We start from the raw sequence: 22,651 nt of genomic DNA on the forward strand, positions 1-22,651 counted from the left end.
GCCTTCAAAGAAACATGACCTGGAAAAATGTCACTGATACAGCAGAAAATATTCTTGTGCCTTTGTCTTTTCTTGCCAAGCAATTCTTTAAAAACCTTTTCCAATACAAGGAGAGCGTTATGTGTGATTGACCCTGGCATTAAAGAAACTGCAGGCGATAGCATTATGGTAGAATGGCTGCTCTCATAAGAAAAGTCCTTACTCTCTAATGCAACAAAGAAGCACATGGATCTAACCGTTATGTACAAGAGGATATGAAATTCTTACTTTCAGTTATTCCTTCATTGTCTGACAGTGACTGTGAAAAAAACACAAGCATGGAAATAATAAAAATACCGGTACTGTAATACCGTTCACTGATGTCCTGAACACTGTCAGTGACGTGGCCATTGCTGGCATCCCAGTTTTGCACACTTCAGGTCACTTTAAATTCCAAGAAAATGAAAATATTTAGAAAATATCTAACATTCAGCACCCAGACATATAAACAGGCAGGAAGCTTCTTCAACTGCCCCACATTCAACCTCTGCTAAAACCACCACCAACTTAATCAGCTGTCTTTCCCTCCAAAGTGTCACAGCCTTGGAAGTCTTACCTCATTAATCATTCTTTCATCTAAGATCTGCTGCTTCCCGTCCCTGGAGTGAGACCCGACCCAGGGCCCCATGTCTGGCTCTGCTCGCCCAACAAAACGCTGCTGTTATTTCAATAAAGCTGATCGGATGAAATAATTGGCCCACTTGTGGGACAGCTGAGACAAGTGTGGCTTAAGATTTTCACAGGTGCATGTGTGTGTGTGTGTGTATGAGACTTCTCAAGCCTGTGAGCATATCTCTATAATCAAAATGTGTGTGTCATAGGTTTCAGTGCTGAATATGCCAACAACCCTGCAGGCTTCAGCCCCTATCAAGTGCAGCCCTGGTGTTGACCTGAATGCCCCAGACTCTGCCCTGCCAGGTCTGAGAACCTGAGGATGGAGGAGATGCAGCCGTGCGGCCAGGCCTGTGTGAGTGATGATGGCCTGGCATGTCTGGCAGCTCTGGGGGGGGTCACACACCTTGTCCTAAAATGACTCTGATATTGTCCCCAATGAACCAAAACCTCTAGGCAGCACAGCGCAAGTCACCACATCATATTTTCCATTTTTACCGCTCCCAGAATTCACGTTCAGTTCTGTGTCCCACCGCCCTGCCCTACAGGGGTGATGGGCAGAGGTGAGCTTTGTCACCAAGGTAAGATGAGCGTTGTCGGCCCTTCTTTTGACCCCATAAGCACCAACTCTCCTGTCACCTTGCACAACAACCTCGCAAGGTGATCCGCTTTTGTCGCCACCCGGATACAAAAGACCCCATGTCCGAGCTAGATTGACAGAGACAATACGCTGCCTTCAAATTGTAACAATTAGAGCAAATTGCAGGATTTAATCTGATGACATGTGTGGCAGATGTGGACAATGAGGACGGGAGGCGCTTGTTGTCTTTGGGTGCCAAATACAAGAGGCTCTACTGTTCCACACAGTGTCATGAAAACACGGTGGACATTTAGAGTCTGTGAAGGAGATCCCGTCTTAGATTCTAATGGCGTTATCATCCAAGGCTCAGGTGTAATCTACTGAACTGGCCTCTCTCATTCAACAGGTGCTGCAGGTATATAGTGACACACGCTGGCCTGTGAGACCAACACAGGCATGACTAAAAGGTTAATCCTGATTATTGTGATCACAATTATGTAACACAATTATCATTCCCTCTGACTGGAGGATTCCATTAGTAATAAACATAAAATGACTTTATATCTCATATGTTTTCACAGTTACAAAAATTTTTTCAAGCTCTGGATGTAAAATTATATATCTCTACATTTCAAACACAATGAATTATTACCTGTGAGAAGTGAAATAGATATAACACGATTACATAAAGTTAACTGTGTAATCACAATAAATATTTAATTAGTGCTTCTACAATTGACTGATTGATCTGCCTTTTTTCTTAACAATTTAAATCCCTAGTTTTTATTCCTATCTATACTTTTATTGTTGCTAGTTTTACAGGTAATTTTAGTCACAACATTTGTCCAGAAACAGTGGTGGTAATATTTGACTTATGATATAAAGACTTATGTTGTTACGTCATGTATAAAGAAATCAGTGAGCCTAACAAAGTAAGAACAACCGGATCCTCTTATATAACAATATTTTAGATAAGACATCACACATGATTACACAACAATGCTGCTGAGCCTATGGAGATGGAAGGAGAGGGTGCGATGGGGGAGGACGTTGGCATTCCCTGTTTAGCAGCTCTGTATTGCATGACTCACAGTTAAAGGAAAACAGACACTTCATGCAACCAAGCCAGGCACTCATTAACAAAAACTCCCTGGGTGGCTGTTTACCCAGCATTCTTTGGAAATCCAATTAATATTTATCAGACTTGGGGAGTGTCTCGCTGCAGCTGTCCTCTCTGAACTAACACCACAAAGCCTCCTCACCATCAAAACCTGCAGCTGTGACACAGCAGCACAGGTAGGCTCAGCGGTATAAGGCCAAACGCTGCTCAGGTTTTCACAGTCCTGTGTGGACCAGTGGGAGGGATGACAGTCCTCCACAGCAGAGAGGACGCCACCATGCCTGGGTCTATCATAGTGCAAATAGAATATGGAAATGCACACGTTGAGAAGCATGCGCCATGTGACAGTCCTGACAACAGGCCAGAGGCCCGTATGAGTGCTTGCAAGCATGTATAAACATGGACACAACTTGGACCTGCACGCATGGCAGCACAATCTTATGCAAGCACACACATATGCAGAAGTAGAAATAAGGGAACAAGTGATTAGAAGTGATTGCAAGCATATACTGTATTGGTTATAATATAATTCCTGATGCACAGAAAAGTGGCAGTGTGAACACTGTGTCCAGTGACACTGATATCAGCAGAGGTGAGCACGCTCTCTCTCTCTCTCTAAATGACTGGCTTTAATTCAGGGGCTCCGATGTCAACAAGGGACAAAGCTGTGATGAGAAACTCTATCAGGGGCACGGTTCATCAGAATAATGGGGAGGCACACTCCCTATTCCACAGTCCGTGGGGGTGAAGGCTGGGCCAGGTGCATGGCTCTGCCCTGATAGACAATACTCTAAAGCAGGTCATGAAGTGCACAGCAAATAATCAAATGATCTAGTGACAATGTTTTTATGTAGGGTTGCCAGCAGACAAGCAGAAGACTTCCCCAAGAAACTGATTAGCGGTTTTTCTCTGTTTTATATCACAGTGATATTAATATCTTTGGTTTTTGGACTGTTGAGGACAGCAACTTGGGTTCTGGAAAACGGACATCTTCCACTCTTTTCTAAGACTTTACAGACCAAACTATTAAAAGATTAACTGAGAAAATAATCTGCAGATGAATCGATGATGAAAATAATCATTAGTTGAAGCCCTATAGTCGTAAGCCTGTTTCTTGCCAGTTCGATACAGGTTAAAAAACTTTCAAGAACCCTGAAATATACTAAAATCCCTGGACAGAGAGTGTAATCCTGCATAAAGGCTCTGATACATCAGTGCTGCAGACCGGCTAGAGTATTAATATTTTGACACAAAGCTTCAAGATTAGTCTGCAGCTATAAGACAAATGCCCAAAAATGAGTCGTGTTTGTCAACGCAGCATGAAGTTCCACTTTACTGAAAAGACCTGACAGCACTTTCTGATATAAAAAGAAGTCTTAAATGCCGAATATGGACTTCAGTAGTGAGTCACATCATGTAAAGGGTGCGAACACAAAAAGTTTCGGGGCATCATATCACATCTCGAAAGGGTGCAGTGCATCTGCTGAGAGCAGCTGCTTGTGTCTGTATTTTTCTAATGACGCAAATGCTCTCTATTGATATCCTAACTTAGAGAAAGAGAAAATCTTTTGAACTGACACCCCGAGCACGAAGTCCACCCTCAGCCAACAGCTTCAAACGTGGTTCACATATTGCTTTTTCAGAGAGATGTTCAAAGCTTTTCAGCGTTCTTCAGCGTCTTTTGGCAATGCTGTTGCTAATATATAATATGAGAATATCTATGTGAACAGCCTTTTTAAAATGATGAGATCAAAGCAAAAAAAAAAAAAAAAAAGGGGCCATGATGGGATTAGGCATTAAAGAGTTTGGCCAACACATCAATATGCAATACTCAAAAGGGAGCCATTCATTCATTTCTATTATCTCAATCTGATGTCCCTCATGTCCCACATTCACATGTTACTGACATTGTGTTTCCTCCCTATTCATCTATTTCCTCATCTGTGCGATAAATAGAGGCTGAATGAATTTCGAGCCATGGCAGGTAGCTTTAGAGTGAGACGACCAGCACTGCCCTTCACAGTTTTTCACATCAAAGGGATTCAGCCCTGCCCGCTCCACTGGCTAGTGCCAAAGAGGTCCAAACTGTAATAAAAGTTTAATCAACAGTAAGTAGGAGGGTGTCCTATAGGGGCTCAGTGAGGGAGGTCTGAGGGGCTTTGAAACCTTCTAATCCCTCCAGGCAGGAAGGCAGGGGGCTAATCAGTCCACCGCTGTGTCCTTGTAGGGCAGAGCTGAAAGTTATGGAACTTTCAAAGAGGAGGGGATGATGGGGTTAACCCAGGTGGCGTCAGCGCAGAGGACCTCAGATACAGTATGTGGCCTTATAATGGCTCGGGGTTGGATAGTTTTGCTCTCCCAACATTTGCAAAAAGGAAAAGGGCACCTCTGTCAGATGGTTCCATGGTGCAGGCCAAGAACATCACACGGCAGAGTATGTTCCCTAATAAATCACTTCTGCTGAGTGCACACAATCACCTAAATAACATTTATTTAATGGCCTGCATATCAACACGGGGTGTAGGGTTGCTTAGAAGGACACAAAAAACATGGCCACCACTATAACTTAGAGTGATATACTGAAGCAGGCAGCCTGACAAGAAAAAAAGCCTAACAAAGTAAACAGTTCAAATACTGACATATCAGAGATGAATAGCTATCGTTACCTTCATCAGCAGTGGAAAGGTGCATTTTCTCTCCTTTAGTAGCTTATCCAGCTTACTTCTGGGGCCGTTTCTGTCCAAAGAGAAAATAAAAGTTTAATATACCTGCACACAAGGCATACTGCACATGCACTGAAACTATTTCTCAATGATATCAATACATATTGCTTCAGGGTTCAAAAATAAATCTCACGTACAAAGCAGCTAATGCTACCCTTCCTGCCCTTGACCTTGACTGAGATGAGAGGCATATTAAAAAAAACCCAGTGAGCTGTTTTCTCTAATAGACAGTCACAGCTGTAAGATCTAGAGCTTTTTTCCCCCCTTTTGCATTAACTACACTGACACCTTCTGGGCACTTGTTTAGTTTGTCCTATAGTAAACACATTGAGCTCTGCCTGTTTCATGGAGATGCTGAGCCAGTCAGACGGCTGCCAGTGATAAACCAGCCTACCAGTGGGGTTAAGTGCCTCATTCATAAATACGCCACCTAATGACCCAATGAGCACTCATAAAAACTCATAAAGATGATAGGCTGCATCAATTTGGCAAGCTCTTTAAATATGTATACACTGTCGGGCATAATGGATGTCACACCACTGACTGACATTAATAAGAAATAACAAGATGATGTGTGTAACAAAAACAAACATTATGATTTATAGTCCAGACTTGGAGGAGAATATGGCACCAACCTCTTCTCTGATGATTTGTTCGGTGCGCTCATGGTGAAATCAACAAGGTGCCAGTGATGAAGCGGTGACATGCCCGGTAGTTAGTTTGTAGGATCCGATCCGGTGGCGTCTCCTCCACCACCACCACCCAAAGCACTGTGCCTGTTATATCCGCCACACTAAGTACTCACTCACTATTTGATTCTGCTCCTTTTTTTTTTTTTTTTCTGACGCAGCTTTTCAGGAAGGTGCTTACGCGCGCGCGTGTATGAGAGAGAGAGAGAGAGAGAGAGAGAGAGAGAGAGAGAGAGAGAGAGAGAGAGAGACGGGGTGGGATGGGGGGGGATAATCGGGAGAGACAGACACCCGCTGGGCTATACATTTCCCTCACACTGTGGCCATAATAACCAGCCATTTCCTGAATGTGTAAACCTTGATTTTGCCCCCATAAACGTTCAGACTGAGATTAATGAGATACAAGACGCGTTCAAAGTTAATGAGTAAGTTGGAAAAGTTCATGCAGGCGTATTTTTATGCATTTTCCATTAAAAAGAAATGGGATGGAAGGCATTCGTCACATTTTTCTGTCATATTTCTGATGGCATATAATGTAAATATGTATAATGGGAGAATGAATGAATAAAAAGACAAAGGTATGTGTTTGTTTTCTCAGTCTCCTCCTCAATTGTGGCTAAAAAGCTGAAGATGACATGGGTGAGCACTTAAACACCTTAATGGACGCAGTGTGAATCTTTTATGAGGGATTTGTCGCTGTATTGTAAAATAAAACTCTGCTTTATCCCCTAAAATGTCTAAACAGAGCTCTGCTAATGACTCACAGGATACTGAAGGTAAAATAATCCCCTCCAAACGAGCAGGAATACAACATATAGTTACTTTACAGAAAGCGGACTTGGTTAAGTTAATAACAAGCTACTGTGCGTTGGCTCTTCTTCACTCTTCTTCAGTTACACAGCTGTACAGACTAGCCTACCATGGGTAGGTGACGTAAGCTTATTGAGCTTTATGTAGCTTTCTTCTCAGTTTACACACCAGGCGTTTGCCCATACAGGCCCTAAACACCCCTTCAAACTCTTCTGCTACATTATTATTTGACAGATGCTATTTGCACCCAGGTGTAAATAGCCACAGTGGCTATTTACAGGTGTATGTTTTGCGTTTACTTTACTCTGCCTTTTACATTTACATTTCACTTATTATTTCAACCCAAACAATGATCTTTTCCTAGACCTAACCAAGTAATTTTGGTGCCTAAACCAAACCAAACTGTGACTGAAAACTGAAAGTAATAAAAGAAAACTGAACTATATAAGTTAACAAATTAATGTAATCTACTATTGGTCTCACACAGGATTCAGATCCCTCTCTCCTGTGTGAGAGTCCTGTAACTAAAGCGTTCAGTCAGCACACTCACATGGACCTGAAGTGGAATTTATCATTATTTATACTGCGTGACCCAAACAGGTGTCAGCAGCTGAAAAGCGTCTGTCTGGCTATTTGCACACGGGTGCATAAATATTCTCTGATAAGCTGAACACGTTTCATCACGATGTCTTTATAAGAATGTAATCAGTGTAAGCAACCACCTGTCCCTCTCTCTGTCACTGATTGGCTGATTGGCAGCACATGTGGAGAGCCACTTAACTTTGCCCCCAGTTGTGAACCATCAGTCTCTATTTGGCGGGAGTGAGAAGAGCTCACCTGGTCGGCTCAGTGCCGTGATGCTGTAACACACATTCGTCTTATACCACCAGGACTGAGCCGGGAGCACTGGGGAAATATGGAAATCATGTGATTTTCAGTGTATTCATAGACCGTCTGTAACTCCTGAAAAAAAAAAAAAGGATTCATATGACTATTGTACATAGTGAATTAACAGTGTGAGAGCGGTTTACTTTTTGTAAAGTGGGTCAAACTAAATCTTTTAACAAAGTCCCAAAATGTATTCTTTTTTTCTTAACAAAACACCACACATTTACCTTACAATCAATTCAATAGTAATGATATTTACAATATTTTATTCATAGAGCACTTTTCAAGATCCCTAATAAATACTAATAGACTCATATGTGACTTTCCAGTGAAATCAAACCATTTTTCATTTGTTCTGGTGTTAGCCTGAAACTGCAACTGGAAACTAAACTAACTGAATCATTAACTAAAGAGTAATAACCGGATAAGAAACATTATCAGAGCACTTCACTTGATACCAACAGAAGTTTGTGGCGTTGTCATTGAAATTATTCATTACAAAACTCACGCTGAGTTCAACAATGTGGTTTATTCAGAATAAACGAGGCGACATTACAGCACCAGTCAGAAAGCAACATTCAGACATGACTTCAGGTCTGCACATAGGGAGTGGTTACAGCTTTTATTTCTTTTTTTTACACCTTCAGCTTATTATGTGACCAGCTTATTCTTCTGTTATTATAGGCAGCAATGAGACTGAGCACCATGTGAACTGATAACAGAGACAACTGAAGTTGAATCGTTGACTGAAGCCAGTTAAGTTTGAGAGCAACACAGAAGATCCTCTGACCAGTTTTAAATATCTGCTTTGTGCAAAAGCCCTTTTTATTATCACGCAGTATGTTCATCCACAATCGTGAAATGTTACAATAATCGTGTTGCATTGGTAGATATTTCTTGTATGACTTGTTTCATTCAAAAAGGTCACTTCAGGGAATGTATTTATTAGTTACAGATATAATATATATACAGAGTTTGAGATTAAAGGGATATTCCACCCCAAGTCTTTTCAGTATAAAAAATGTGCCCTCTGTAGGTGGATTTAAAGGTTTTTCTTAACCCCTTTCAGTCTACTTCTCTCTGAAATGAACCGCTCAAGTAAACTGTTTCATCTTATTTGACTTTTGATAGCAGTGAAGCTGGCTGGAACAAATCTACAGCTGTACCAAATCCTTTGAAACTGACACAATCCACACACTCATATGGCATTTATTCTTTTAATTGGAGTGATTAGTTAGGATTTTCAACACACATGTGGGTTTGATTTAAAGATGCGACCACTATGGCTGCAATTTTTTCCCTATTTGTCTGTAAAACTTGCCAGATTTCAGATCAGGAAATTTGAGCACCGTCCCACTGAAAACAAGAGACAGACCGAGTAAACGGGGCCACATGGTCTTGATTTTCTCTGCTGACCAGCCACAGAGTTACAGAGTGTGTTTGTGTGTGAGAATAAGATTGAGTTGTAGGGAAGGAGAGCATTGTAAAGACATGAAAATAAAAATGGCATGGGTTCTTTATTTCCTTTGAGACATCTAATGAACGGCTTTGGTGCACACCCTGCTCCCCTCTCCTTCGCCATCAACACCCTCTGCTTCATGCTGTCACAGACACCCGACAGTGAGACAATAAAAAGCACTTATTTCTTTGGCTGTGCGCTGTAGCTACGTCAGGCTCATCTCCCAGAGGACTTTGTGACTGAGGCCGCGAGACGGGGCTTTGCAAAGAGGAGGTAGCAGCTGTAGGTCTCTTAAAAAGGTCAGATCCGATCCTGGTTCAGGTGTGATGAGAGCAGATCGAACAGGAGAGGGCTGATGTCTGAGGTTGTGTTGTGGTCGTAGCTGAGGCTGAGGTCTGGCTGATCTGAGAGCAGATACAAAAACAACAACAAACAAACACACACACACGCACAAAAAAAAAAGAATAAGACTTATTCTCAAGGGAGGTAAAACTGCAGAGGTTTTAAAACTTACTTCATCCCAGGTGCTTGTGATGATGTTTTTCATAGCCGACTGCATTGTTAGAACTGGTGCCTGTTGGTGAAATGTCAGGCAAATCAGTGCTATTTCTGCTTCAGTAATAGTGCCGGTTTTATAACTGTCCACATTATCTCACTTACCTAAGTAGTCCTTGTAGTCCTTGAAGTATTTGTGCCTCAGACCACGTCCATCTGTTCATAAAATGGGCAGAATGGAAACACAAAGTGGTAACATGATCTCTTTATCATAGTCCTGCATACTGCAATTACATACTCAAAGCAAAGATACATACAGTAGAAGCTTCATGTTCTGTTCTTTTGATTAAATCGTTTACTATTTCTGCCAACTTGAGAGCTTAAGACCACAGATCACAGGTTTAGGCAGTCCGATGTATTGCACTCCAATTTGCACATTATTTATAGATCTAATATTAAAGGAGGAACTTGGCACCTGACAGCATGAAATCTGCAAAGATATACCAGGTCAGACTGGAAGACAGCTGCTGGCACATCTCAGCATCCTGCCTCTGTCCTTTGGTGCTTTAAAGAGCACAAACTTTGGAGAGAAGTTCCATTGGATCAGACGAACAGGAGACTAGTTGTAAAGATAAAACACCGGAGAAGGTGTGTGTCAAAGGCCTGGATCACAAGGCTAGTCAGAATTAGTCTAGCCATACCGGAGTTGCCACGTTGCTTGATACACTGTCCCCTGTTAGGGATGCCAGCGGCAGGGTTTCCTAGGTTGATGATGTGGCACTCATAGCCTGTAGGACAGTGAAGAGGTTCGTCTCCGTCCTCAGTTGTGCTACAGGCCTCAGCTAGAGGGCAGAAAACACAAACATGAAATACAGAATAGCAGAAGTCAAAGAGAACGCAAGAGTATATTCCCAACTTTAAATACATCTTGTGGATGCGTTCTTTAGAATTTGTGAAGGCTATAAGATGCAGTGTGATCATGGAAAACGTCATGCTAGCTGACCATCTGGAGCGTTTTCTCTGACCTCAGTGACTGGTCAAGAGTGTGTGTGTGAACTCACCCTGCAGAACCTCCTCAGGGCCGTCCAACAGCCAGCCATTACCCCCCAACCACCGAGGCTTGGGCTGCACCAGCCAGTCCAACACTGTTCAGAACACACACACACACACACATATTGTAGTCGCCCTACTGTGAGTGACCATCTGTTTGTGTCGGACAGCTGTTTGTTGGTTCTGCTGACCTGGTGGTGGCTGGACAGACTCCAGGCAGGCGTAGATGCAGCCATTGTAGCAGCAGCGTTTGTGGCGCTCACACTCTGAGTCTGAGCGGCAGCCCGGCACCTCACAGGCTCGTTCTGGCAGCATCTGGGGTGGCGGCGGACACCGGTCATTCTTTTGGTGCTGTGTGGACTGGGGGTGGTTGGGATACTCGTAGTCCTGAGACACGGAGACAAATCTAATAAATTCATGAGAATGCAGATGTGGTTCATTTCTCTACTGGGTGATGATCTTGCTATACTGCCCGTCCAAGAAGGGGTCACACAAGGCATCATGGGAGATCATAGAAACAGTTGGGTCCTGAAAGGACTGGAGCTGAGATACTGCAAGGAGTTTTCAGTTTGCTGCTTAAATGCAGTAATTTTTACTGTAATGGCATAACGGCAAGCAAAGAACTTAAGTAAATCACTTAAGTAAATAAAAAAGGGCCTAATAATGAAAACGGATGAAACTGTGATTGTACTGAGCCTCTAAGTTAACAGCCCAACCTCACTGGACAGACGCTGCAGTTTTGTGAATGCCTCTTGATGAGTGTGTTTAGAGGCTTGCACCTGGGTTGCATTTTGTAACCACCAGAGGGCAACAATGCATGTGACTTATCACTTTTCAGCACAGCAGCGCTGTAGCAAAGACACTGAAGGTTTGGCTGTAGTGTGCATGCCTGCCTGCTAACGTCTTGACCTGGATTGGGAAGGTGATTCGCTGTGGGAACAAACACTTCCCTGGTGAGCCTCAGAGGAAGAAAGTAGGCCACAGGACCCTGAGCCAAGCAAAGACACATTTCACACACTTCACACACTCAGTTGGCTTTGGCATTCAAAAGCGTAGGCCTACGTGCACACATGCACGAGTACACAAACAGCAGTGCATGCACTTTTCTGCTGTTGCTGAGAGGATCTGCTCTTGCATGCTTTGCAGAGGCTAACATAATGGGATCTGTATCACAGCCATGGTCTGTGTGTTTTTGCAGTTTTTACCAGCTCTCTGATTCCCTCTTATTGGTTGAACATGTGCAGAGCAGAATATATGGGTTTGTACTCTTTCACACTGCTGGTACCAAACATTGTTTTCTGTGGTATAAACAGCTATTCATTGTTCTGGGTTATGTACACATGGGGAATATTACAACAAAATCCCAAGAAGCACAGCTGCCCTTGGCTAAACATTAACCCTAATATTGTCTCACACACCGTATATGCTTTTGCATAACAAACTACAGCATGATCAAGTTTCCAGTTCATTCCATTATTTCTTATTTAGCAATACTGGGCTGTTTAGTAGCTGGAGTAACATCACTTATGCATCAACCACTGAGGTGCTACATGGTACATACATAACACAACATATAAGTTATGACTTTAACTATGGATCTGTGAGACCGAACGATGACTGTCACCATGGTGTTTACCTTGAATGATGCAGTCATCTGCCTATCCTAGAGGCTTGGCTCGCCGTCTATAAGAGCATCCAGGCGACCACGCCTCTTCCTCTTGCCTGGGACGCCTCAGCCGGTTCTGAGCGACAAGAGATGGTGACGGTCATCGTTGGGTCTCATAGATCCATAGTTATAGTCATAACGTATGATCTACTTCGCACTCACTCAGACCGTCACCACGGTCTTTACCTTGAATGACTAGTACCATCAGTGTGGTGAGGAACAGAGGACTCCACCCTCTTGCAACCTCACCCAGCAGGTGAGAGCAGAACGGTGGAAGCCAAGAGAGCAGGAGATTGTAGAAGCTGAACAATGTACATGGGGCACTCCATGTTGCTCCTGCACAGGCTTCAAGGGGGACAAACCCCTTTCAAAGTGGCCCAAAAAGTGGCCTGGTGGAGCAGGCTACCAGGAGGCTCTGCCTTGAATAAGCCTCAGCGATGGTGTTAACAGTAATCATCATAACTCCTTTGCTCCACAGTCATTATGGCTGCACTGTAAGGCTGAGAACACATGCTGTGGCACTGAAACACATCCGCACAGTTTGAGTTTTTCTGAATGTGTATCTTTTCAGTCGTGGGGTGAATCTGTCTGACTTTCCTAACTCAGCCACTAATTTGGGAGAGAGAGAGAGAGAGAAAGAGAGAGAGAGAGAGAGAGAGAGAGAGAGAGGGAGATGGGTGTTTTTCTACACTAGATTAGTAATTAGATAATCAGCTTGCGGGTTGCACATGGTCATTAAAACTGTGCTGTTTATTTGGCAGGCTTACTGAACGCTCTTACAAACCAACCAGAAAAATGAAAGCAAATGCTTGGCACTGCCGTGGTATCACTCACACTGTATCTGTGTTCATTTTAAACACACATTAACTCCTTGTTGCGGCTGCAAGCTTAGGGGTTGGATTGTTTTCAGGGGTGGGGGGTTAGTGGATTCACACTGTGGAAGGATGGAGGGAGCAATGTGTGGCTCCTACAATCAGAGCTTGTAGTTACGTTGAGGTTCTGCATGTTACTATAACAAGTTTTGAGCATATACTATGTAGCACCACTATAAATAAACAATATATCAAACAGGCCCAGCATATATCAGAGTACACGAACGAGATTGAGGATGAGTCTGAGAGGTCAGCGTTAAACTTTACAAACATGGAGAAAAACCCAAATTTTTTCTTAAATATGAGCCTCTGGTTTCACACCCAACTCTTTCCAATTTGATGAAATGAAGAATATCTCTGATCCACAAATAATAAGAAGTTTGAGATTCCTACATGAGAATCAGGTTCCTTACTGGTGGTGTATCATGCGTCGCAAGGTCTGCCTTGAATAGATGGCGGTGAGAATATGTCACATACTGTAATATTTATGTTAACAATGGTTTAGATTACTAAGTGTAATGTTAAAGGCATTATTCATAATGACTCAGCATCGTTTCTACACACAGCAGGGAGCTGTTTTCAGCAAATATAAGCTGTGATAAACTGGCTGTGAGATAAAGTTAGCAACTAGCTGGTGAACATAGTGGAGCATTTAGGGGCTGAAGAGACAGATATTTCCGTTAGGAGTCGATGAAGACCAAAACAGAGCTAAAGCAGACTGAATACTGGACTTCAAGTGCCCAGAAACACAACTGTGCTCCATGCCTGTGGCTTCAGACCAAACTATTATTGGTATTAATTTCCTCTCTGTTGTTGGAGATACTATAATGTGGAAAGTTTCTCTGCTGCCAAACAAAAGGAATGACTGGAACTTTAAAGGCTCCTGGTGAAGCAACAGTTGGTATGGAAATAATGTGGTAATGAATATGTCTTTGTCTGTGTATGTGTGTATCTATGCTACTGAGTGTTTTATGCTAGACTTATGCTAGAAGAGATGAGGAATGGGCTACACACCCTGGGACTTAAAAAAAAACAAAAAAACCTGTAGACTTCACTCCACTCCGATGCTGACTCAAGTAACATCACTTAAGGCAAATTATCAGCCACAAAAGACCTTGTATTATTTTTTCACACATGCAACATTTATTCTCAAGACCTGTAAACAGACTTTTGAACAAGTGAAAAGTTTTTTCTTAAATAGAAAATGTTGAAATATTGAAAAATGTGTTATTGTTACCAAAATGCAGGTACTGACACACATTCACACCAGCCTCAAAAAATTCTAAACAATACTAATACACAGCCCGAATCACTTAACTGCTATTTTTGCAGTTACTTCTGCCGGTACATGCTCCCACACACTGTAAACTACAGCTCTTTCATACTCTTCATTCATGGCTCTCAAGGGGCAGGTGGAGCCAGAGTGGTTCACAACGTCTCTTAGTACATTTAGATCTATGAATGAGGACTGCAAAGTCTGCTAATGACATAATGACCGTTGTCTCCCCTTGTCTCATATCCGATCTGATCCCAAAGTCTCCTGCAAACGTCTCTAACAAAAGGTCAAGTGTGCCCTTCCTGTTTATGTGACTGCGTGTATTTGTGTGCATAAAGTGTGAATTTGCTTGTCAGCATGAATATCGTACACCCTCTTTAATATACCTTACGCTGGCCAACATTAAATACTCCTAACGTAACTTTTCTTGTCTTGTCATTCAGCTCTCACTTTAACTGCTTCACTCTCAAGGCTCCTCTTGTGTCGTCTTTGCTGCCTTCATGTCTTTGTATGCCAGGGGGGGCCGTCGTGCTTCACATCCTGAGCTCCATCACACAATCCTGCGCACATCTCTCTGATGTTCCACATTGTTTATTTACACTCCTGTTTTCTGCGCCGCTCTCCTGTAGAGACACTGCCAGCGGGCCCGTGTGATGTTCATGTCTATCTGTGTTTTCCACGTCTCTGTCTGAGGCGCTCTCTCTGTCTCTCTTCCTCCCGTTTTTTTTCCTTCTCCCTTTCTTCTTCTCCTCTTGGTGTTGAAACACAGTGGCACGATGGTGGCTGTTAACGATTGATCCCAGACTGCTCTTTTTCTCTTTTAGTCGTCCCATGTGTCTCTTTTTAGTGCTCTTTTTCTGTGGTTTATGTGGACTTTGTGGGCAGAAGCCACTAGAGACCCTGTCTGGCTCCATAACTGTACTGAGATCAGGCTGTTCATGGTTCCATGCAGAGATTTCAGACAGATAATGAGAGTTTCTGCACAAACATACCCCAAAAACACACCCAGTCGCAGACATATGTCCATCTGCAGGGTCAAGGTTGTGCAAACATATGCATAAACAAGGAAAAACTGTGTTCTTTCAAAAGTGCCCGATCTCCCATGTCTTATAAATGAAGTAGCCCACTGCACACATCTGGTTAGCTTTTGGGTTGTCAGGACTCATTTCCTGTCTCTGGACCAGAAGGCAGTTTGACAGACAGATCGACAGCCGTGCAGATAGATGGAGACACAGCAGGATAAACTGTGAGGGAAACAAACAGCCTGTAAATCAGCCAGAGATGAGAGTTTCAGTGACAGACAAATAGGTAAATGCACAGCTGGGAAAAGCAGTCCTTGAACTGTGAACATACTGGTAGAGCGCTGATGTCCAACCTTGAAATGCAGATGAATAGACTGAGAAGGTATGAGGTTTACACAACGGGACAGACGTAAAACAACTGTGAATGTGACTAATTAGCGTTGGGAAATCTGAATGTAGCGCCTGCTACAACGTGCAGTTATAATCTGAGATCATCCACAGCCTCAACGACCAAACTTTGCTAAAAAGTTTGATTGAAAAAAACACAGTGGAACACTACAATTTTATATTTGAGAGCAGCTGTGTCTGTACTTTGGAATGCAAACATGTCTGTGGTCTCACATGGTCAGACTCAGATTCGCTATGAATTTCCTCCCTGTTGTTGGGGAAGATGTAACATGGAAAATATGTCTGCTGCTAAATAAAAGGAATGTCTGGAACATCAAGAGACTCCAGGTAAGTAGAAATTAGTTTGTCTGTTTGGTTTGATTGTGTGTGTGTGTTCGTATCTATTATACTGAGCGACGATGTGCTCCAGTTTAAGTCCAGTAATGTGCTTCTGACTGGCAGGCTCACATCATCTGACTGGGATTAGTCCTTCTTAGCACCGTACACACCAGTTCACAAAACTAGTGGTAAACTGGATGACTGACTGACTACATTAACTCCAATCTTTGCACAGAGCCAAATGTAGACTTGAAATTCCCCTGTAACATGTTATTTTAATGCTGCTTAACTGTGACGTGGATTGAGCCTTGACTCCATGCTCTACTGAAAACAAATAATTATTTGTTTCATTATTTCAGTACTTTCAATATTAAGGTAAATATGAACTGTGTCTGTAATCTTTCCATCACATTCATTTCATCTGTGGCGAATTTTACTGTTCCTATCCATTAGTTTTGTACACGCAGCCTTTGGGTGGCACAGCCAAATGAATCTGCACATCATTGTGGAATATTATCTTTACAAAGTATCACCTCCTTAAAAGCTGTAAACTTCCATCACAGATTGAGTGGAGCACGGACCGGTTTTGTTTCATGCAGCAGCCCCAGGCCAAGTCAAACAGCCGGCCAGCCCAGGAACAGGAAGTACACATGTTTGTGAGCATTTGCAGGGCCCCTGTCTTAATTCCAGGTGCTGTCTGAACGGCCCACATCACATCAACTAAATGAAACTGTAAAGATTTATGGTGGCAGCCTCAGACACTGTTCAGGCTCACTGACATGTCCAGGCAGGCAGGAGCCAGACGGTGTTAAGGCTGTATGAGACTCATTCATCTGGTGTCTGTATATGTGTGTGTGTGTGTGTGTGTGTGTGTGTGTGTGTGTGTGTATAATGAATCTGGAATTTGTGATTTGGAAGCAATGATTTGTTAAGAGGGAGGAACTTGTAAATTTAATAAAGTTTCGAGGCGAAGAGCTTCAGGTTCTCACTTCAGACTTATGTGTTGCTGCTGTTGAGTGAAAATTACATTTTTTTCATTTATATTTTTCATCTTCAGTCACAGACATGGGCTTATAACACCTTTTCATTAATCACAGTCAAAAATGCATTATCATTAAGCTAGTTCCTGGAAAATGTAGTTAGTATTTTTCACCCATTGCTGTTGCTGAATAAAAATTAAAATAGGTATATATATATAAATATAAAATTTGTAATAGGTATCACCGTTAAACCTCCCCAAATGATTATTACGTTGAAACATGTAGTTTTTATTTAATATAATTTTTTTTTATTACAAGTTTTCTGAAATGTTGTGTTAAAGCATTCAAATTAGGCACGACTGAATTTAATATGCACTAATTTGCATACATGTCCAGAAAAGAAATCTGAACATTGGATAAAGCCAGGCTCAAACTTCTTGCTTCATTTTGTTGACATACCGGAGCTAAAGGACAATTGTTTTAAATGAGAAAATACTCTCACATACAACCATTAAAAGACCATTTTCACCATGGTTTTAGGAATAAAATGTGCTGTGCAATATATCTGAATAACCCGCTCTGTAAGGACCTTCAGAATATAGATAGGAACAAAACTGGAAGGTTTAGTGCATGTAAGTCTAAGAATAAGACCGACTTTATTTATCCCGGAGGAAATTGTTGAAAACATAGATGTCAGAAGTGGGATTCGAACCCACGCCTCCAGGGGAGACTGCGACCTGAACGCAGCGCCTTAGACCGCTCGGCCATCCTGACTTCTATATTTGATCTAATATAATATCTAATACTTGCTCATGTGGGGATTCTTGAATTCCTGAATCGTTGGGCCTCTCTCTTAATTAAAGAGTTTGGTCTAGACTTGCTCATTATATAAAGCATCTTGAGATAACACTGTTATGAATTGGCGCTATATAAATAAAGATTGATTGATTAATAAGTCCTACTGAAGTGGAGATTTCTGTGTGAGTGTGAAAAAACACAAATTTTGAGAAAACAGCCTGTAAAGATATGAATTTAGGAGAAACAGAAACAGACGCCTAAAATAAACACCAAAATGTGTATTGTGGATATTATATTTTCCACTAGTCTGAAAGAAGACATGTCATTGGAAGCAAGCCAGTTTCCGCCTGTAGTGTCTCGCCTTAACCAGGAGAGGCCAACTGAGATTAAGCGTCTTGTTTTCAATAGAGACTTGGCCGGGACAGTCACCAGCATAAACAAAAACACACATTTATAGACAGAAAACATGAAAGAAGACAAAATACAAACAAGCATAGGGAAGTCAGATTTCAAGGAGAGAAATTTCTAGGAGTTAGTTGCAGAACCTGGAAGATTTCTAGCTTTCCCACAGTGTTTTGGTGCTGAGAATAAGTAACATTTAAGCAGTTCAGCTACAGGGTGTTGTAATGTTTGCTGTTTGTATTTTCTTATAACATATAAGTCTACAAAACAAAATACCAAGTAAAGGAAAATTGCATAAAAACAGTCACTGAGCCCTTTCAAATATATTGCACAGTAATTAAGTTGAGCTGTGGGGTTTCAGATATCTACAGTATATGTGCTCTCTTTAAGCTAAGAGATCATAGCAGTCTCTAATCAAGCATTTGGGGAAAGTCCGCATTTCTTTTACGATGCTGATAGATGTAGCTTCTAACCTGCCTCATCTGAATGTTTCACAAATTTGAAGTCAGTGTGTTTTTAGATAAATAAATCTGGTAAAATCTTCAGAGAACAAGAGGGAGCAGAAATGCCAGACAGGTACTGAGCACGCTGGTGGCCTTAAGTTTGTTATGTATTTTTACCAATTTTCCTTTTGAGACACACAACTGCACAGTACAGTGCCTACGTATAATACTGAATGGCTATAATTTGTCTTTCTGCACGGTCCCGGTGTTATGAATGAGGCTGAGGGTGTGTGTCTAAATGTTTGCGTGAGGGAGGTGGTCAAAAAATGAAAGATGCAGAGATGAAAAGGTTCAGAGGAAAACAGACAAACTCCATCTGCCCAGCATGTTCCAATTACAGCAGCTTTGAAGCGGCGTCCAGCAAGACGGTGCTTTTGGAGCGCAGGAGGAGACGAGAAAAAGAGGTTTCAAAGAGAGAAAATGGTGTGCCGGGGTGTTAGAGAGGCACATGGGCGAGGGGAAGGGGAAGCATGGCAGCGAGAGGGTGAAACTACTTAATACGAGAGAGGGGAAGAGGGGCAGGGGCAGACAATGAGAGAGAGAAAAGGGCCAATGAGAGCATAAACCAGTTAGAAAGTGAGAACAGTGAAGCACGAGAGGTTGCAGAGAGGGGAAAAGAAAGAGAAGGCAGCACGCTACAGTGAGCCCTTGTTAGAGATGATCAATCAGCTACACTGAGCTGAGTTAACAAGCAGGGGCCCAGTCAGTTCCTGCCCTAATAATCCACAGCACACACACACACAACACACACATAACACACACAGATAAATGTAGTACATCCTGTGTGCCCTTCAGTTACTCATATGGAAACTTGAAAATCAGTGACTTATTCCAACCTGTTGCACCATCCACTTTGAGCTCCTCATCAAAACCCTAAAACTCTCCCGTCTACGAAGATTTTTCATGCTTCAAAATCAAAGTGTGTGCGCTTTCTTCTCCAGTGACGGAGATCCTCTACTGAATAAAGAGGCAATATCACCATGTAGTATCGCTCCATTGCATTCAAAACTTCACATCAAAGTACAGAAACATTATCAGTGAAATGTATCAAAAGTACCAAAAGAATCAGAGGCTCTCAGCAGGATCTCCGTTTCAGTGCTACGTTACTATATTATTGCATTAGAAAAGAAGCTAATTTTGACTATTTCAGTGCTTCCCCTGGTAACATTTTTCCTTTATTTTGCATTAAACATAATGACTGGAAACAGTTGGAAACACGAGCCTCAACACAGAAACTTAAGCAGCAAAATGACAAGTACATTTAGTCTTGTTTGTTCAGTCTTAAATTATTTTATCACTGCTCCTGGCCAAGGAATTGTCTGGCACATAACCCCCTCGTAAGACTGCAACATTTTGTTTTTACACTTTTTTTTTGTACGGATTGAGCAAATGTGATATAAGAGGTCATTATTTTGAGCTTTAGAGGTGCTGATCGGTGGATTTTATCACCTTTGCTCAGAGCCAAGCTAAGTGTTTCGTGAGTTGTAAAAATAGAGAAACAAGCGTATTTTCCCTAAACTTTGAACAGTTTTGTTAAACACAGTACTAAATGGACGTAGTGAATTTACACCACTGCTCTTTTTCATCACTAGATTAAATCACTCATACCAGGTCCACTCGACCACCTCTCACCTCAGCCACAAAAGTGCTGTCACAGTGTGAAAGCAGCTCTCGGTAACAGAGCTGGTATTGTACTGTAATGCTGTGAGCTTTCACCTACTTCCACTTTGGAGGATATTCTGAAAATAGCCCTAAGACAGAGATAGAGGAGAAAACCTCGCAGTCACACGTGCACTTATACAAAAGTCAAAGGTGAGGTTAGCAGCCCCACCTTATGGTTGAGTCCTCTTTTCCTGATTCTTCTGGCATCACTTCCTGTGGACAGGACCAACAGGGACAGCAGCAGCACCACAGAGCCCGGCATGGTCTGTGTCCCGCTCCCAAACTCCAAACTCTGTCTGCGTCTCCCTCCTTCTCCTCCCTTCCTGCCTCAGAGGTATTCCTCCTTCCTCTCCTTATTCCAAAGTTTGTCCTCTATGCCTTTGTGGGTCCTCTGCTGTGCAGCCTTTCCAGCTGAAGAAATAGCTCTCCGGTGCTCATGTGCAGCCAGTGATTACACAAGCCCTCTCCCTCCAACAGGACCTGCCTTTATGTCCGCCTGAGGAAAAAGTGCAGGGCAGAATGACAGAGTAGAGGGAAGGAAGGGGAGAGTACACAGGGGATGAATGGAGGCAGTGTAGGGAAGAAACGAAAGAAGGAGAATAGTTAGGGGAGCGAGAGGAGGGGAAGGGAGAAACGGCAGCTGTCTGTGCATCAGTTGCTGAGAGCTGAAACTGTCTGCTGGCACAGCATGCGCACATGTCTCTGGGAGAGAGGAGGGGAGAGGAAGGGAGGGGAGGGAGGGTGAAAGGAGGGAGGGGAGAGCATTAGAGAGGGCAGTGCGTGTGAGACCTCCCCCTTGCCCCCTTGCTGCATCTCGCTGCACATCTGGTGATCTTTATGTGAAGTTGACAGAGTTGTGTCACTGTGCGGTTGGGACACTCTGTGTTTTATATTCTGTGGCTTTGCTTCACATGTTTTGCCTGCGTGCGGTGTTGTAAGGGGGAAAATAAATGGCTTTGCTAAGTGTTGGGTTTGAAAATACTTGTTGACTGCAAGCCCGGAGATCAAGCATGCATTGTAATTATTAACCGCTCATCATCCGCGTTTACATTCCTGATGTTTCCCAGGGACAGGGTTGGGTATGCATGACTTATTGAACAGTGTGCCAGAGCTGAACATACCTGACTGTGTATGAATGTGTGTGTGTGTCCCTGTGTGTGTACACACTCCTGTGTGTGTGTGATATGTTTGGAGAGGATGCAGTGTGATTTCAGCCTCACTGACCCATAAAGAACGAAAGCATGTGGCATGTTTCAGGGAAAGGGGCCTCTCTGTCTCCTTTCTCCATCTTGTGTTTCGCTTCTCCTCCTTTTTCACGTCTCCCAAGTTGCACCCTCTCAAACTAGGACATCTAACCCCCCCCCCTCTCACCCCCTACCTTACAACTAGACCTTTCTCCCCTTCCCCATTCCCTCCCCTCACTCTATTCTCAGTGTCTTGCGCTGAAAGGGAGAAAGAATGCTAAGCCCGCACAAATCTCAGTCATTATTAGTTTTACAGGAGCAGGGCTCATGTCACTGGGAGGCCCCGGCTTCACTTACACAAAAGACAGAGTTAGAGTGAGAGAAAAACGAGAGAACAGAGAGGGGGAAGATATAGAGATAGTGGAAGAGGGCAGTGGGAGAGATTGCATGAATGAACGTGTGAGAAAGAGAGACAGATGAACAGTGAACGTTTGGTCGCATCATTATTATGGTGCAGAGGTGCATTTAAGACATTTTAGAAATGAGCATTAGCTAAGTCCAGTCCTCGTTAATTAGGCTACTGGTGTTACATCTGTCCAGCTTCTGTTCTTGTATGGCGCTACAATGCATTTTAGAATCATCACTTTGATAAAGGTGTATTTCATGTCTGGCTACATATACCACGGTAAAAACAGGCTAAATATTATCTTTAACAGGTTATGTATTAAATAGCCTATCAAGTGTGATCAGGATGTTTTCATGAAACATGTGACCCCACAAAACAATGTAGCATAAAAAGCTTCTTGGCCTTAAAAGTAATGCTAGGTTGTTACTGTATTTAATAAGCTATAGCCGCACGTGCTAATGTTAATCCATGTTTAATCCATTCTTTACAGTTTTGCGTCTGCATTTTTGTTTTTGGAAAGGTTAAAAAAAGACACCACCTGCAAACACTATACATAATGAGTATCACTCTTACAGCACCATGTATATTGTACAAAGTGAATGAATCCTAAATTTGACAGACTGGATCCAGATAATGTGTCTAAGCTTTAATTGACTGTTGAATTGATTGAAAAACAAGCACCACAGGAA

General features: G+C 42.6%; 1 protein-coding gene and 1 non-coding gene across 2 annotated transcripts; both read right to left on the reverse strand.

Moving 5' to 3' along the window:
• Nucleotides 1-7,971: 7,971 nt before the first annotated feature.
• Nucleotides 7,972-21,641, reverse strand: wfdc1 (WAP four-disulfide core domain 1). Its single transcript, XM_070830847.1, has 8 exons — nucleotides 21,597-21,641; nucleotides 20,542-20,868; nucleotides 10,657-10,852; nucleotides 10,477-10,560; nucleotides 10,117-10,257; nucleotides 9,581-9,631; nucleotides 9,435-9,494; nucleotides 7,972-9,324 (listed from the first exon to the last, which is right to left on the reverse strand). The coding sequence occupies exons 2-7, from the start codon at nucleotides 20,632-20,634 to the stop codon at nucleotides 9,436-9,438; spliced, it is 624 nt and encodes a 207-aa protein (XP_070686948.1). The 5' UTR covers nucleotides 20,635-20,868; nucleotides 21,597-21,641; the 3' UTR covers nucleotides 7,972-9,324; nucleotide 9,435.
• trnal-cag (transfer RNA leucine (anticodon CAG)) lies at nucleotides 17,699-17,781 on the reverse strand. Its single transcript has one exon. It is a non-coding gene; the product is annotated as a tRNA-Leu (tRNA).
• Nucleotides 21,642-22,651: the final 1,010 nt, after the last annotated feature.

This window comes from Pempheris klunzingeri, chromosome 5, assembly GCF_042242105.1.
Source record: "Pempheris klunzingeri isolate RE-2024b chromosome 5, fPemKlu1.hap1, whole genome shotgun sequence".
Classification (NCBI taxonomy): Eukaryota; Metazoa; Chordata; class Actinopteri; order Acropomatiformes; family Pempheridae; genus Pempheris; species Pempheris klunzingeri.